The sequence below is a fragment of the Malania oleifera genome, chromosome 10, assembly GCF_029873635.1.
Source record: "Malania oleifera isolate guangnan ecotype guangnan chromosome 10, ASM2987363v1, whole genome shotgun sequence".
Lineage (NCBI taxonomy): Eukaryota > Viridiplantae > Streptophyta > Magnoliopsida > Santalales > Ximeniaceae > Malania > Malania oleifera.
In genome coordinates, this window is record NC_080426.1 from 33,293,659 (window position 1) to 33,311,860 (window position 18,202).

An 18,202-nucleotide genomic window follows, 5' to 3' on the forward strand; every position below is an offset into this window, starting at 1 on the left:
GTTTGCCTTGCACAAATAATCAACGTAGCTAAGGGCAAAGGCTTTGGATAAGGAGTTGACAACAGAGGCGACTAGGGTTCTCTGCATGGACAATGGGATGACGAAGGTAGGGCGGCCTAGGCTTGGGTCTTTAAGAATTACTCTAAACCTGAACCAGTTGTTTAAAAACAATAAAGACATTTTAAAGCTTCTTATGGGACTATTGGCTAAGGAGGCCCAAGAGAAGACTTTTGAGTCTATACTGAGCTTGATTAGTGAGTAAAATATTCACTAAGGTAAATCCCAGTTGGGCCAATCGAATGGGCAAGCGCAGAAGCCTAGTCAGGTTCCTAATCAAAATGAAGGCCTTTCTTTTAAAACTTGTGAGGCTATGGGAATTAATCTCTCTTTAGAATAGAAGCAGTTGTTCCAAAAACATAAAAGAGGAGGCAAAACCAAAAAGGTGGGTCTCTAAAAAATTCTACTAATTTTCAAGAGGGTGATGTTTCTCCTATTTAGAAGAAGAATGAGAGTAGGCCAAGTTCTAAGAATTTTAATTCTTGTGAGGCTGAAAATCAGGATTTCATTATTGGTTCGGATGAGAAATCAGCTGGTAAGCCAATTCGGATATTTTGAGGAGTTGAAAGGTTTACCTTTGCCATAAGGAAGTGCAAAAGGGTTCTAAAAGGAGGAAATATTTTGAAGGTAAGCGAGATTCAAGATTCATCTAGTAAGAAAAACAAAAACAAAAACAAAAACAAAGAAAACAAAAAAAATTCTTAAGAAAGATTCTAGAGGTGTTTTAAGTCTAGTGGAGGAGCCATTCAGTGGAGAGGGCTAATATGAGTAAGGATAGTAAGAGAAGGGGGATGTTCTAGAGGACGATAGTATAGGCAATAGTGATTTTGAATATGACAAGGGTTTGCTTTTGGATCAAATTCAGAATCAAAAAAATTTTCTTCCGACTATTCTTCTTATTGCCTCAAGAGATTTATCTTATGGGCCACCTCCTCCTCTAGAAGGTTTAGATGGACTTAACATTTTTGAGGATGATGGTTATAATGAAGCTGAAGGTTAAAAATGGAATTTCACCACTCCAGATAAAGAAATTTCTGAAAAGACATTTATACTCAGACATTTCTCTACAGTTCACATGGGGCTTTTTGGCTTAGGCTAATGAGAAAGTACAAGCAAGTGAACTAGTGTGTGCCTGACCAACCTACTGGAAAAAGCCTTTCATTGGGGCAGCTGAACATATAAAGCACAAGCTTCACTGAAACTTTGTATTTTTTATCTTTTTTTAAGGAAGTACAGAACAAATTCAAATAAAGCTCAATCCAAGATTTCCTTCTCTTCCTTTTTCATTGTAATTGTAAACTCAGTCCAAATAGAACAAAGCAACATTCCAAGGACCCAATTCAGACACACTCTTCTATGCTTGTTTATTTCAATCATTATTAAATAGCTTCCAGGCCAGAACACTCAACAATAAGGGATTGAAAATTTAAAAAGTCAAGAAGATAGAAAGATTTTTTTAACTTAATAAGATAAAATAAATAAATTATTCACGTTTCTTTTCATAATCACATATGTCTGGCCAATCTAATCAACGAGTGATTGCATCCAATGTCAAGCCAATTACAGTGACAGGCAAACATTTTTCTTTTTCACGTGCAAACATTGTATAGAGCCATACATAAATCGAGAAATTGTCAACAAAGGAATGTAAGATACATAGTTTTACCACTAATCTGCGAGGTGTGCCGAATGCGAAAACTTCACCATGTTTCAATCTTTGTTTTTTTAGCGACAGCATTATTAAATTTTTAAGCTGCAATGACCAACAGAGCATAGTCAGTGGACAGGAATAAATAATATAAAAGCTGCATTTAACTTGGGACATATATAAAAAAAGCTTTGGATGGAAATGATATCCAAAGACATTAGCATCACTAGTAATTTTAATGCAAAGATGACAAGCTTAAAAATTTCAGAAAGAAAATTTAGAAAATATACTTGTTGGCTTGCATTAACTACATCTTGAGGCGGCACCTCCTCTGTCCCAATTTCAAGAACAAACAATCTCGGAACCTCACCCACCTGTACCACGAGTTTAAAAAATACAAAATAAAAATAAACTAAAAAAATAACACAAGTCGAATGATGTGTAGACAATAATTGTTCAGTCGCTACACTTTATTTACTATTACTCTGTTGACTTTTGAGTGCCAAACATTGTCACAGGATAAAAGCTACTCACATTCCACTTTACCTAAATCGCAGAGCCAAGGTATCAACAATAAATTGAACACCATGAAGAAATTGGTGTAAAACTGTACATTTCTATTCAACAGGGTGACCAAATGCAACAAATACAAAACTTCAGTTGAACCAGTAGCCAGACAGGACAAAAGAATTACAAAAAAAAAAAAGTTTATTAAAAGAAGCCTAATCTATATACATACACACAAACAAACACACACACACACACACATACGTGTGTGTGTGTGTGTGTATTTTTGATAGAAAAAAGACAGAAGTATCACTAAAGATAAAGAACGTACAAAAAGGAGTATAAGAAATCCTCCTAAGAAATAAATTGAACAAAGAATAAAAAACTATGATCAAAATTACACAGCCTTCCGCTCATGCTTTAAATCCGAAATATACACCCCTTTAAGCACCCTGCGGCAAAAGCCCATACCAAGGGCAAATACTCAATCATAAAAGCGAAGATAACTTCTTCCCTGTAAAAATACGTACATCCTCTCCAACCAAATACCCCACAAAAATGAGTACTTGGGGAAATGGGATTACTAATTTGTTCCAGTTTTGAACTATTTTTTTAATAGCAAAAGAAGAGATTTTTCATTAATAAGGGAAGAATTTACAAAAAGTAGAATAAGACATTACAAAAAGTAGAATAGGACATCTCCTGCCAAAATTCTGAAAAATAAAAAAAATAAAAATAAAAAACAGAAAAAAACTAAAAAAACTAACAAATACTATGAAATATCAAAGAAAAAAATTCCTCCATTCTTGCTGAACATCCAAAAAGCCAACTCTCTTAAAGCATCCAAAGCCAAATCACCATAAAAGGGCCAAGTTTTGAATCTTCTCCCAAACCAGCAGCCAATTCAATTCTTTCCCTGAAAAAATCTGTGCATTATGCTCCAACCATAATTCCCAAAACACTGCAAATATACCGCATTTCCAAAGAGCAGCCTTATCCTTCCTCCTTCCAAAACCCTCAAAAGAAATAGCCAAACAGGTTGTTTTAATTTAGTTTTAAAAATACTGACCAAACAGGTTGTTCGCTTTTAGTTTAGCTTCAGCTTTTAGTTATTAGTTTCCATTGCTGGTTTTCATTTTCATAATTTTTGACTGTGATACGAAATGGCCCCTTAATTTCGAGGTGATTTTGGCCTTCCATATACTACCTTGAATCTCAAAGGGCACGTTTACCTAAATCTTATAAAGAAATATTTACAAGAAAAACAAACAAACGCAACAAGGCTGAGAGTTTCTCCACCTCCATATCATTAATACACATATGAAAATGAAATTTTGAGAAATGTTATTGCCATTACTGTTCAAAAAAGAAGAGATAATCCCAATGTGCAACAAAGATAGGCGATGGAGAAAAGGAAAAGAAATGGAAAGCACAAAATTACCCACCTAAATCTCTTCCACAAAATGAATAGGAGACCCATTCCCAACAACAAATCTAGTAAGAGATGCAAAGGAGAATAAAGATGTGAAAGACACATCCAAAGACTCTCAAAAGAACACCTTATCCCCATATTTGCAACGCACCCATTCTCCCGCATGCAAAATTTACTTTTAATAAATTTGTGCCAAAGGAGCGTCTCGTCCAAGGGAAATCACCATAGCCATTTAGGCTAACCAAATGCTCCTTCCACAGTTACCTGTGTCGCTTCCACCCACCCACCCCGCCAAACGACGATCCAGATCACATGTACTAATACATGGGTCAACAGCAACACAAATCAATGGGAGTCGGATCCATTCCCAAAAAGTGGCAATCCAGATTTGTTAACCATTTTCAAATAAAAAATCATACAAAAATAAGCACATTTTTTTTTCAAAAATCATGCAAAAATATTCACTGCTGCTGCTAAGCCCACCAAGGAAAGAGAGAAGGTAGCATCTTGGAGCTACGATGCCAGTGACGAAAGAGAGAAAGAGGCCTTCCTGTGAAGCTTGCAATGAGAGAAAGAAGAGATCTTCATGCTGCTGCAGAGCCTGCGACAGAGACAGAAAAGAGGGCTTTTTCCTGCTGCAATGGTGGATGGATTCAAAAGGATGGAGAGAGAAAGACAGATAGAGAGAATTGAGTGACCGAGAATTTTATTTGAGTAGAGCTGGTAATATTCCATCCTAAGTAATTCAAAATATACTGTGGTCCAATATAACATATTGACTAATCAACCCACCTAAGTGGTTCAGTACCGCAATCTGAAGTGCCGTACCAACTAAGAATTTTATTTGAGTCTGGTAATTATTCCACAAGTAAATAATTCAAAACATACTGCGATCCAACATAGCATATCGACTAATCGACCCAAATAAGTGGTTAATGCGTACCATGATCCGAGATGGCGTACTAACTAAGAATTTTATTTGACGATGGCAATTATTCCATCCTAAGTAAATAATTCAAGACATTGCAATCCAACATGATATATTGATTAATAAACTCAGATAAGTGTTTCATGCACACCACAATACGAAATGTCGAACCGACTAAGCCTACCCCCCCAAGAACTGCGTACCTAATAAGCAGCATACCCCATTGCATACCCGTACCACAACCAAAAACGCACCGCACTCCAGGTAACTACATCCTTCTTCTCCCCAACCATAGACCAAAGGAAATCTTTCACTTCTAAGAGGAGTCTCAATTACCCCTACAAGGACTCTAAGATTGCACAGAAAAAGGAGAGGGGGGGAAGGGATAAAGACGCCAGCCTGAATGAGGTAGAGAAAAAAGAGCACCTTCCACCTATCTAGCTGCTCTGACACCTTCTCCGCCACAAGAGCCCAAAAACCAACAGAACTAGGATTACCCCCAAAGCAGCCCCCAAGTAAATCAAATGCCATTCTAAACTATCCCACCAAGTTAAAGAGGCGAATTCCAAAGATCTATTTTTGATGAGCAAAGAAAAATCTAATTAAAGGGCCTCGAGGGGATGCCGCCCAAGAACAACATACATAAAAAAATCACCCAAACTACGGGGTATCATGAAAGTCAAGAATTATAGGAGGATCCTTCAATATTAGTTCCCTGCATCAACTTATAATGTTAGTAATCCACCGATTATCTGTAAGGGCATAGCCGATCCTTTGAAGGCTCCCTTATTTCTTTCCTACCAAACACTCCAAAATATGGCCATGGTAATAAAGTATAAAACTTTCCTCTTCTCTTTAGTGGCTTGAATGCCTTTCCAGGCCAATAAATTTTCTTCATAGAACTGGCAGTCACTGTTGCCTGGTCAAAGAAAAGGCCACATTCCAAAAGTTTCTGGTCCAGGGTGCAGGCAAATGTGGTTAATGGATTCCACATTATCCAAACGTAAAAAGGACCTGCTGACAAGGGGCAGCCCCCCTTTTGTAAAGGTCATCAAGTGTTAAAATCTTCCCATGCATTGCCTCCCACAAGAAAATGCAGCCTTCGTAGGGGCTGCGGTTTTCTAGATGAGTTTCCAAGGGAATCACTGCATTTTGTCCCCAGCAAGGAGAGTTTCCTGTAAAAAGATCTGATGATGATTTTGGTTCATTGATAATGTTTTGGCACTGAAACTTGTACAAACTACTATAAAATTCAGTAAGGCGATCCATTTTCAAATCAGGATGTTTCTAACCAAGGGGATGTTCCAAAAGGTCATCTATTATGTATTCTGAAGATGTTAGCTGATAAAGGCTTCCTTATTGCACGTCCCACTGAAAATGGGACAATTTTTTTGCTGGCAGGTGTTTGGCCACACCAAACATCATGCCAAAAGCACATTGTCCCCATTCCCCACTTGATGGGTAATGAAGGAAAAAAAGTCAGCCCAACCTTTCCTAATGAATTTCCAAACTCCAACTTTGTAAGATCCTCTCTCGATATCAGTCATCCAATCACGTTCTAGAACCCATACTCCGCTCCAGAGTTGAACTTTTTTCATTACGAGTCTCCGAAGCCATTTTTTCTCTAGGAGGGCCTTGTTGAAAGTAGCAAGGAATTTCAGCCACACACCTCCCAAACTAATGGGTTGTTTAACTACTCTCCCTCCCCCCCCCCCCTCCCAAGCTGCCCCAAAGAAATCTCCTCTGAATTCCTTCAAGCTTTTCGACAATGTAGAAAAAAAAAAAACGAGGAAAGGGAGACATATAATAGACCTGCAGATTAGTCAAGGTGTTCTTGATGAGCGTAAGTCTCCCACCTTTAGATAGAAAATTCCTTTTTCAACCTGCCAAATTCTAGTCATACTTCTCATGGGATCCTAAACTCCTTTATCATTGAATTTGGATCCAAGAAGGAGATTGGTAAATTAGGGGAACAATATACCAAATTCCAACAGTATCAAGCACCCTAGCAAACTTCCCTTCCCGTAGCATTTCTTGCCTAGATAAGTAACCCTACAGCTTGCCTGTCATGCATTATTTCGAGCCCTAGTCCCTAGGTTATAGATTCAGTTGCCACTGGGTACTATATCATTGTTGGTGGTAATTTGGCTCCCTATAAGAGTAAAAAACAAATTGTGGTGGCCAAGTAAAGGGCTCAGTCAGAGTATAGGGTCATGGCTCGCACTACGTGTGAACTTGTTTGGTTGAAGAACATGTTGGAAGAAATGGATGTTCCACATTCTCAAACTACAAAGTTGATATGTGATAATCAAGCTACCATTCATATTGCCTTTGACCCGGTCTTCCATGAGCGGACAAAACACAGTGAAGTTCGTTGCCACTTTGTCCAAAGAAACTTGGGCAGAAGCTCATCACAACCGTAATGTAAAGTATGATTTGCAACTTGTTAATTTATTCACTAAAGCCTTGGGGTGCTCATGTTAAATTTATTTGTATGCTCCAACTTGCAAGGGAGTGTTAATGGTTATTTTGATCATTTGGCATTATTAGTGTGTGCTATTGTTGTGTTAGTAAGCATTAGTAGTAGTATGGTCATTGTTATGTACTTAGCATATATTATAAATAGAGGAAGAGACTCATCATTAGGGGTGAGCACAATTCGGTGAAAACCGAATTACCCGAATTAACCAACCCAATTCAATCGGTTCGGTTTGGTTTAACTTTTAATTCGGTTCGGCTCGGTTCTAATTTTGGGTAAAATCGATTTTCTGTTTTCAATTCAGTTATGGGTAAATTTAATTTCGGTTAACTGATTTAACCGAATTATATAATAATTAATAATGAAATATAAATAATATATAATGTTAAGTTGTTAACTGATATCTCTTTGGGATTTTAGGGTTCCCATTTTAGGTCCCCGACCATTCCTTTACATTTTCCACATTCCAGTTCGAGACTTCGAGCCTCCACCCTCCAACCATCCAATAAGTCGGCGACAACTCCAACTAGCTAGCCTCCGCCCTCCAGCGAGTCAGTGACCATGCCGACCAGCCAACCTCCGGCCTCTAGGACCAGGTTTTGCACTTCACAGTGTGCACTCCGTTGTGCTCACCTCTACTCCAAATCCAAACTTCCATCCCACCATTCAACTAATTGGCTTCGAGATCAAGAGTTAAGACTTCGAGAGTTTAAGTCGCCTGCCCTTGGCACTTGCCCTCTCCCAAGCCCTCGCCTTGTTGCTTGAGGCGATTCACCTGTGCCATGTCGTCACCCTAGCCCTTACTGTGTCGTTGCCCTAGCCCTCAACGTGGTCGTCACCCTAGTCATCGCCTCTCAGGTTGTTACTAAGTCATTTGAGATTTGAGATTTGAGATTTATGCCACTTTTGAGTTTTTTATTTAAGGCCCATTATGTTGAGATTTCTTTTGTTCACGTAATTTATTAAAGACAACCTCACTAGTTGTGAATATAGTGATGATTTTTGTTTCTAGATGCTTTAATATTTGTTATGCTGGTTGGGTGAAAATTTTCAAGTACATTTTAACTACACACTGTCCTTTTAGTAGTGTTTTGTGTGAACACTAGATGTTGGTTTCAGGGATAATCTAGAGAATTTCCGAAAAAGGTTGTACATCAAGGGTTTGTTTTAAATTCTTCTATTTTTTGTGTAGTCATGGATGAGTTCAATAAGCATATCAAAAATGCAGTTTGGTGTGTGTTGTTTGGGGATGATACTGTGATGATAGATGAAACTTGATATGGGTTGGAATTCAAGATGGAATCTTGGATTGAAACTTTGGAAATTGGAACCTAGAGGATTTGAAATAAGTGGAAATAACTTAATAAGAAATCTTATGAAATGCAACTTTAGTAATTCAAGGCAAAAAAAATTCAACTATTCAAGTCACAAATTTGATGTAAAGGCAAACGAATTTTGTTTGCAGCATGGCTGTTTGTTAAAGATAATATTATATAGCATCCATAGTGAATGTACTTTGCACTTTTCTTTGTCATTAGACTTGGTGCAGCTGAGTCAATTTGAGTTTGAATTTGTTTTTTAACCCATTTGAGAGTTCTTATTTATGATTGCACTTTATTTTGTTTTTTTTTTTCCAGATATTAAAAAAAAAAATGAGTAATGACTTGCCTATGTAGGTGGAGGTGTGATGCAAACACTACGCAAGGGGCTTCCCAACCTCAACCTTCAAATCCAAGCATGACAAGTGAGAGTGGTACCAATCATCACATTGAATCTAATCAAAAAACGAAGAAGAGAATGAGATCAAGATCTGAAGTGTGGGATCACTTCACTAAATTTGTGACCGAGTCCGGTGAAACTAAGGGTAAGTGTCATTATTGTCATATTGATTACTATGCTGACCCTAAAAAGAATAGCACACTTAGATATCATGTCGTTAGATGTCCTCAAAATCCATATTTTGAAGAAACAAAACAGACACACTTAAATTATCAACCAGCCTCAATAAATGTAGAAGACTCAGAGGCAGCTCTTACAAATTGGAAGTTTGACCAAGAAGCAATATGAAAGGCATTACCTTATATGGTTAGTGTTGATGAATTGCCATTTAAATTTGTAGAGAAAATGGGGTTCAAACATCTTATGAAAGTTGCATGCCCTTGTTTTCGAATTCCATCAAGATGGACAATTTTTAGCGATTGTTATGACCTTTACATGGAAGAGAGATTAAAGTTGAAAGAAATTTTGAAAACCTCCTCTCAAAGGGTTAGTTTCACAACTGACACGTGGACTTCCTTGCAAAAGTTGAATTACATGTGTTTGACCGCACTCTTCATAGATGATGACTAGAAATTAAACAAAAGGATCCTTAACTTTTGTCTGATTTCTAGTCATAGAGGTGAGGAGATAGGTATGGCTATTGAGAGGTGTTTACTTGAGTGGGGAGTTGACATTGTGTTTACTTTAACAATAGATAATGACGGTGCAGTTGCCTACATAAATTGAAAATTTTCAAATTGGAGAAAGGACATTCTAGGGGGTAAATTCATTCACATGAGATGCACTGCACATATAATTAACGTAGTTGTGCAAGATGGTTTGAAAGAAATGGGGGATTCATTTGCTCATGTTAGGGATGCAGTCAAATATGTTAGATATTCACCAACTAGGTTGAAAAATTTCAAGCATTGTGCAGAAATAGAAAAAGTCAAATGCAAAAAGTTTTTTTTTTTTTGTTTTTTATAAGTAATAAGTTTATTGATATCAAAAATGAACACCAAGTACACAAGGAGTGTACATGGGCTAAACAAATCAAAAAAAGAAATTACAAGAATCTAGTAAATCAAAAAGAGAAGAAAATTATTGGTTTCGCAAAGCAGCCAACCAATCCATCAAAGTTGTAAAGAAAAATAGCTTCAGGTCCGAAATCGATCTTTCCTTATCTTCAAAACACCTACTATTTCTATCCCTCCAAAGACACCACAATAAACAATGAGGAACTATCAACCAAATAAACCCATTTCAATAACGACCAAATCTGCCTTGCCAACATGCTAGAAGTCCCACTACAGATTGTGGCATAACCCAGCTCACTCCAAACAAACTCAACACCATAACCCACAAGTCCATTGCAACCGGACAATGAATAAAAAGATGATCAACCGTCTCATTATTACACTTGCACATGTAGCACCAATCCAATATCCAAACCTTTCTTTTTCGTAAATTGTCAATCATTAAGCATTTCCCTAAAGCAGCAATCCAAACGGAAAAAGCTACTCTAGATGGAAGTTTCTGTTTCCAAATACTTTTCCAAGGCAAGCCACAATCTTTGGAGCCTATTAAAATACCATAATAACCTTTAACCAAGAAGCCCTTCTCTCTATCATGTTTCCAGCACATCTTATCCTCACCGAACCCCTTCACCAATGCACCATATATGGTATCCATAAAACCAGTCAAGGCCTCTAACTCCCGAAGATGCATACCCCTAAAGAAACTTACATCCCAAAAGAAGACTCCATTATCAAACTTCATAAGCTCAGCCACGCTAGCGTCTTTATCTCGGAAAAATCTATACAAATCAGGATAGCTGACTGCAAGAGACGTCTCACCACACCAATGGTCTTGCCAAAATTTCACCTTAGACCCATTTCCATTATCACATAGATTGTGGCAAGAAAAAGAAGGCCATCCCCGACTAATATTTTTCCACAAGCCAACATCATGTGGACTGTCGACACCCCAATTTTAACCAGGCTACCTTGAGGAGACCTGACGTATTAAAAATTGACTTGAATCCTGAATGGGAGGATCTGATTGAATCCTGATGAACTCTAGAATCCCGGTGAATTTTTGAGTCCTGTTGAATTTTAATCGAGCCCTGGAATTATAACTGAGACCCGGTGAATCTTGAAGTCCCAAGGAATTTTGACCGAATCCTAGTGTTTTAATCGAGTACCGGTGTTTTTAATTGAATCATGGTGTTTCAATTGAATTCCGGCATTTTAATTGTATCCCAACAAATTTTAATCGAGTATCGGCATTTTAACAGAGTCCCGGTATTTTTGCATTGGGTTCAGGTCCCCCGGTGTTCAAAAATCAAGTTTTCTTAAACACTTGAAAAAGAGAAATACATAAAAGACAAAAATAAAAAATAAAAAATAAAAAAATAAAAAATACCAAGCAGAAAACAAATAAAAAGGCAAATAAATAAAAATCAAAAACTGGAGTCACATGCCTCATACCGCAGAGCCTTCAACAAAATTGGCATGTGCGCAAGTGGTCGTATATTCCCTCGCGGGAATAAAGGAGCAAGCTGGAAGGAGGGAATAAAATTTCCACCAAATTTCTCCACCTGGCGCCAAATTTCTCCACCTGCAGACTCTTATAAAGAGCCTCTCGCACAGGTACAAAAGTGGGGTGGGGAATTCAGGAGGGCTTTCATTGATTCACTGTTCACCGTCACCCTCACTCCCTCTCGCAGCTCTCTCCCTCTCTTCCTTCTGTGACTCCGCATCATCCACTCACCAACAGCAGCTCTCTCTCTCTCTCTCTACCCCATGCCAGCACAGCCATAGCCCCGAACCAACTCCCATGACCAGCATTACCATATAAACCTCACGGCCTTGCCCCACCATTCCAGCATTCACCACTGACCAAGGCGGCCGAACACAGCCAGAGGCACAGCCACACACACAGTCGTTGGAGCACCCGTCACTGTCTCCAGTTCTCTGTCTTTGCTCACGAACTCTGGCCACACATTAGCCTCCCACGGCCAGCAGCCCTCGCCCATTTCCGGCCAACCACACGCACGACTGGGGAAGGCAAGACGACTTAGCAAATGAAAAAAAAAAGAGAGAAGATGCGGTACAGGGAGAACCTCACAGCCGACAGCCACCAGATCTCATCCTCTCCATATTACTCTGCAGGTTGGTTTGCCCTTTCCCCATTACAGTTCTTCCTGTTTCCTGTTTTTTGTCTACTTTCTGTTCTCCCATTCTTAAGAATAGATCAAGGCCTGAGAAGGAGCAAGCACCCAGCTGCAGAGAATACACGACCATCTCTAAAAAAATAAAAAAAGGGGAAAACCGGCATCATACCCTCCCAAACCTGGCTACTCATCTGACATTTGATTTCCAGGCTAGCTTTTATTCACTAAACAGATTCATTGATTCTTTCTGCAATGCTTATAATCAATGTCATGTGCATAGGGAATTGCTGGAATGAATATATTTGGATTCCTGATATATAATTGGATTTTTAAATGATATTGTTGGGCGTTTTTAGAAAAAGGAAAGAAGAAAATTGCGAAAGCCACTTTGCAGGAACTCGCTTGACAGAGTTTTTGAATCTGTGTTTCAGTTGAATTGAGATGTTTGAATGCCCGTCTTTGTTAATGAGTAGGCTGTGTAAACTGTTATGGATTTGATTTGGGTGTTTGATCGTGGCCGGGATTGGGAGGTTCGTAAAGAGCCTATTAGAACATCAGTCCTCCTGTTATCACCCTATAGGAACCAGCGCAAACCGCGAGGGTTCATTTACACACTGTTACACTCACTCAAGCACCCACTATTTCACATACACACACGTACCCACAACAGTGCACACAACATGTACACCTTTACACTGACTCACAAACTGCTCACACACTAATTCCCCCATTAACACCCACTCACTCTCACTGTTTTTGCACACAGCCATCCTCACGGCCACCTGCTCCCCCACCGAACTGACACACACTCGCTGGCCTTCCTACAACCACACATACTTCGGCAGTCGCCTCCATGGTTTTAAATCGCGGTAGTGGGTAGCGTAACGTAACGGTAACGGGTGTAATGGGAAGCAGGAGTAGCGGATGTTACATAACAGGAAGCGGGTGTAACGGCCATGAATTTTTTTGAAGCACACACAACCTTGTGCATATTAGCGTACTTGCATGTTTTAAACTTTTAGCCATTCTTAGAAAGGGTTTTAGTGTATTTTGGACCCTTTAGTTCGAGTAACTAAGTTATTTGGTAAGGGCAACAAGTTTACATTTGTTTTAAACCATCATTGATAGAAAATTACGTGTATGCGCGTATTTATACTTCTCATTGTTCTTATCTATGATAAATTCTTATGTGTGCTAAATGAATTAATAAAATAAAATATATTATACACTCCATTAATCTATTAGACACATAAGACATACGAATAATATAATTATAAAATAGCTAGAAAAGAAAGAAGGTTGAAGTTGAAAAATAAAGAACATAAATATCACATTACTAATATTATTAAAAAAAAAATTTCCTAACAAGTTAGTATTTTGAAATTGTTAATTAATGCATCTATTGTGAGTATTTAAAGAAATAGTAAATTTTGCATCATTGTCATCCTCATTATAATCTTTTCCCCCTCTTGCAACTTGGTGTATTGAGAATGATATATGAAAGAGAGAGAAAAAGTGAGAAGAAAAAGTAAAAAAATAAAATATTTTTTTGGTGTAACAATCCTGTAGCGGTTACGTAATGGCCGTAGCGGCCTTTACGTAACGGTCGCGGTCTGTAACGGCCACTACGGCCGTGATTTTTCTTCCCACCGATTTCGCAGTGTGTAACGGTATCGGTAACCCAAAAAACCTTTATGTAACGGCGTTACGTAACGGTCGCGGCCTTTATTTAAAACCATGGTCGCCTCCCAAGTCACGGATCCACGATCCTCTGTGAGTTGCTGAAGCCGCTGTTGCAACCACGTCCGTTCTCCGACAGCTCTTCCCTCTCCACCATCTCCACGACACCCTCCGCTCCTCCTCATTGTCACCATCTTCTGCTCCATCACCACTTAAAATAGGTACTGCACCCGTCTCTCTCCTTATCATCATCTTCACCAACCTTCTGTACATCACCGTCCCCACCTCGCTAGCACCTTGACCTCCGACGTCGGCTCTGCCCCCCTTTACCAGACCTCTGCCCATCGCCGTAGCCACATCCTTCATGGTTTTCGCCACCTCGTTAACCAGAGTTTTGAGCTGTTGTCCTCGTCAGCAGCAAAGTGCGATCAGATCGTTTCCGTCCCGGTGTGGGTTCAGTGTTCGTTTTACAAGTAGTCCTTGTTGTAGGATCTCGCCGACAATCTGTGGCTCGCATGGATGGTGCCGCCGTACGGGAGGATTGGATTCAAGTTTCAGCAGCACCCGAGTCCCTCTTCTGTTTAAAGATAGCAGCTGCCCTTTTCTGATCGCAGCACACAACTCTTCTTGTTCGCAGCTTCCCTAGTTCACAGACAGAAGCTTCCCTAGTTTGCAGATTGCCCCCAGGAGAGAGTAGTTGCCCAAGCTTTTGCTATTCGCAGACAGCAGCTTCTATCCTTGTTCACAGACTGCTGGAAGCCGCGCAGGAACACCCGAGCCCTACCCCTTCACGGCCACAATGAGCTTCCCTACTGTTACACACCCAGAAGCTCACACCTGCTGTTACACACACTCACTACACATTTGCACACACATTTCACGCACCACTAATCTACACCCACACTCACGACACTCCATGCATGCACGTCACACACATGCACTATATCCTATTTTACCTCATTCCATCTTTTATCATAATATTATTATATATATATATATGTATATATATATATATATATGATTATTTCACATTCATAAATATATATAAAAAAAATTATAAAAGGGGGAAAATTAGGAGAAAATTCTATATATATATATATATATATATATAAATCTATCTTGACTTTCCTTTTTTTTTTTTAACTGTCTTTTCATTACTTCAAATTAAGGAGATGCAGAAAACTACAAAAATTACAAAAGATAAAAATTGAAAAAAGAAAAAAATGTTTCAGAACATGAAGACCGTCCCCGATACCTTGTCATTCCGATACACTCGCTCTCACGCACTCTCACAAAAATGACCACATGTTGGCTTGATGGTCTCGACCAAGACCTTAAACTGGTTTCTCCCCCAGACCGGTCAACGTTTGACCGGTTCATCATTCCCGAAACCGGTTCACGCCGGTTTTCTCTATTTTAATTGTATATTATTATTTAGATATCCAGAAAATTTACAAAAAATCAGAAAATCTAAAAAATATTTTCATACTTTGATTTCCATTTTTTTTATTTCTGCTATTTCGAAATTCGGGAAAAATATTGAAAAATCACCAAAAATCACAAAAAATGTTTTCACACTTACAAAAATCACAAAAAATGTTTTAAGCCCAGAAAATCATTTTCATCTCAAACGAACTTCAAAAATCTCCCGAAATAATATTTTCCTACTTAGAAAAACCAACAGATTTCAAAATCCCCGGGAGCGTATTTCGTACTCTATTTTCTTGATTTTCCATTCCAATGATTGCAACCAAGGGCATGGACTCTTCGGAGTATTAGATTACCTTGGTTCTGAATGGTATTTTCATTCTTTTGATTTTTGAAAGGAAGTAATTTTGACAGGCTTATTAGATTTATTTTAGGGATAATTTTTACTAATCTGGTACCATTCGTAAGAACGAACGCGTAGGGGGTGCTAATACCTTCCACTCGCGTAACCGTACTCCCGAGCCCGACTCTAGTGACGCAAACCGATTCTACCCCTAATGAGGTAGTAATCAAGTGTTCTAACCGCACTTCAAAAGGTTAGTGGCGACTCCATCACACATTGTTTTTCCACAAAAAATCACATTTTCAAAATACACATCCATTTTTCCCAATTCACAGTCGTACCCCATTTACGCCAGAGAGTGGTTCTCTAGGCAGGGTCTGGGACGTCGCGACATGGACCATTAACAGGCCTAGTACACCAACCAACCCATTCACAGCCGTATTTCACCTCTATCACTTGCCTTTGAGAGCAGCCTTCTCCATCCCAAATCTCCATAACCACTTCCCAAGAAAAGCTTCATTAAACTATCTTACCTTCCTTACCCCCAAACCACCCGAAGAAATGAGAGAGCAAACAGTATCCCATTTAACCAAATGGAATTTTGGTTCATCACCAATGCCACCCCATAAAAAATTCCTTTGAAGTTTCTCAATACGGTTAGCCACAGCTGTAGGAAAAGGAAATAAAGATAGAAAGTAAGTGGGTAAATTAGATAGAGTGCTTTTAATTAACATGACTCTACCTCCCTTAGATAAGTACAAACGTTTCCACCCTGCTAACCTCTATTCTATCTTCTCCAAAATTGGGTTCCATATTGTCTTATCCTTGAATTTGGCTCCCAAAGGAAGACCCAAAAATTTTGTAGGAAGACTACCTTGTTTACAGCCAAGGACGTGCAAGAATAGGTCAAAATTAAACATCGTACCAACAGGATCCAACTCTGACTTGCCCAAATTTATCTTTAAACCAGAGACCGCCTCAAACCACATAAGTATCACACGGAGAAACAAAATCTGATCCAGATCAGCGTCACAAAAAATTAGAGTATCGTCCAATAAGAGAAGATGAGACACCACCAAAGCTCTTCCCTCTATACACCCCACACCAAAGCCTAACATGTGACCATCATGGACAACTTTATCCAACATTCTCCCCAAGGCTTCCATAACCAAGACAAACAACAAAGGAGACAATGGGTCACCTTGTCTCAACCCCCTAGAACTCTAAAAAAACCCACAAAGAGTGCCATTTATCATAATGGAGAAACGAACCTGTAGATATACAAAAGAAAATCCACCGCCTCCATTTGGCAGAGAACCCACCCCGTTCTAGCAACTGCATAAGAAAACCCCAATTTACATGATCAAAAGCCTTCTGAACATCTAATTTGCAAAGTAGCCCTGGCACCCCAGTTTCAATCTACTATCAAGGCATTCATTAGCAATAAGTACAGGGTCAAGAATCTACCTGTTCCTCACAAAAGCATTCTGTGAAGTTGAAATTATATCTTCCATAACCATGTGAAGTCTGGTGGCTAAGACCCTAGCAATGATCTTCTAACCCCCCCCCCCCCCCCACCCAAACAAGACTAATAGGGCGAAAATCCTCTACTTCAATTGCTTCATTTTTTTTTAAGGAATGAGAGTGATGAAAGTAGCATTCAGGCTTTTCTCAAACTGGCCTTTAGCAAAAAAATGATGGAACACACCCATAAGATCAGGTTTGAGAACCCCCCAGCAAGCTTGGAAGAAAGCCATTGTAAATCCATCTGGTCTAGGCCATTTATCACCATTAAAATTTTGTATGACATCAAAAATTTCCGCCTCCTCATATGGCCTGTCTAGCCAATCTGCATTATCACCGGATATTCTTGGAAATATTAAGACTTCAGGGAATGATCGACTAACTTGTTGCTCAGAGTATAAATTCATGAAAAATTGAGTGATGTAATCAGCAATCATACCTTGATCGGAAGACAAGGCACCATCAACCACAAGGCTCTCAGTACCATTATTTCTTCTATTAGAATTAGCCATTCTATGGAAAAATTTGGTATTTGCATCCCCTCCTTCAAATGTAGCACCCTAGACTTCTGCCTCCAATTAATCTCTTCTAAAAGAGTGAGCTTTTCAATATTGGTGCGGAGAGTAGCTGATTTAGGTCTTGTTGCTTCAGCTGGTACAAAATCTGGAATATTTATTGAGTTCTGGCCACTGGAAGACAAATGCCATGCTCCCCTTTCGTCAAAGATGACATCTCTTGCCACTGTCAACTTATGATTAACAGGATTCAGTAGCCGGTAGCCCATTGATTCATCGTTGTACCTAATAAACAAAAGCTTTTCTCCCTTCTTATCAAACTTGTCCTTATTAGGAGCTTTGTTGAGTGAGTAGACTAAACCACCAACCACTTTCATATGGCTAACATCTAGTTTTCTCCCACTCCAAGCCTCATAGGGAGTTCTATTCTTCACTGATTTTGTTGGAGACCTGTTTAAGATATAAGCAGTGGTATGTACAACTTCAGCCCAAAGAGAATTAGGAAGTCCTTTACCTTTTAACATGCTCCGAACCATTTCAACAATGGTCTGGTTCTTTCTTTCAGCAACTCCGTTCTGCTGAGGGCTTCTACTCACTGTTAGTTGCCTTTGAATGCCTTCCTTCTTGCAATAATTCATGAACGGGTGATATATGAATTCACCTTCGCCATCAGTTCTTAAGGTCTTCATTTTCAGCCCACTTTGCCTTTCAACAAGGGCTTTGAACTC

The 18,202-nt window shown here is 39.1% G+C and overlaps 1 protein-coding gene across 2 annotated transcripts in view; it reads right to left on the reverse strand.

Annotated features, from left to right (window-relative positions):
- The window catches only part of LOC131166852 (glycine--tRNA ligase, chloroplastic/mitochondrial 2), a 167,093-nt gene that overhangs the window by 114,896 nt on the left and 33,995 nt on the right, over positions 1 to 18,202 (reverse strand). For both annotated transcript variants that reach the window (XM_058125452.1, XM_058125453.1), the window contains exons 13-14: positions 1,996 to 2,079; positions 1,724 to 1,810 (exon numbers count right to left, since the gene is read on the reverse strand). In XM_058125452.1, the coding sequence (XP_057981435.1) occupies positions 1,724 to 1,810; positions 1,996 to 2,079 (171 nt within the window). The remainder of the gene's footprint in view (positions 1 to 1,723; positions 1,811 to 1,995; positions 2,080 to 18,202) is intronic.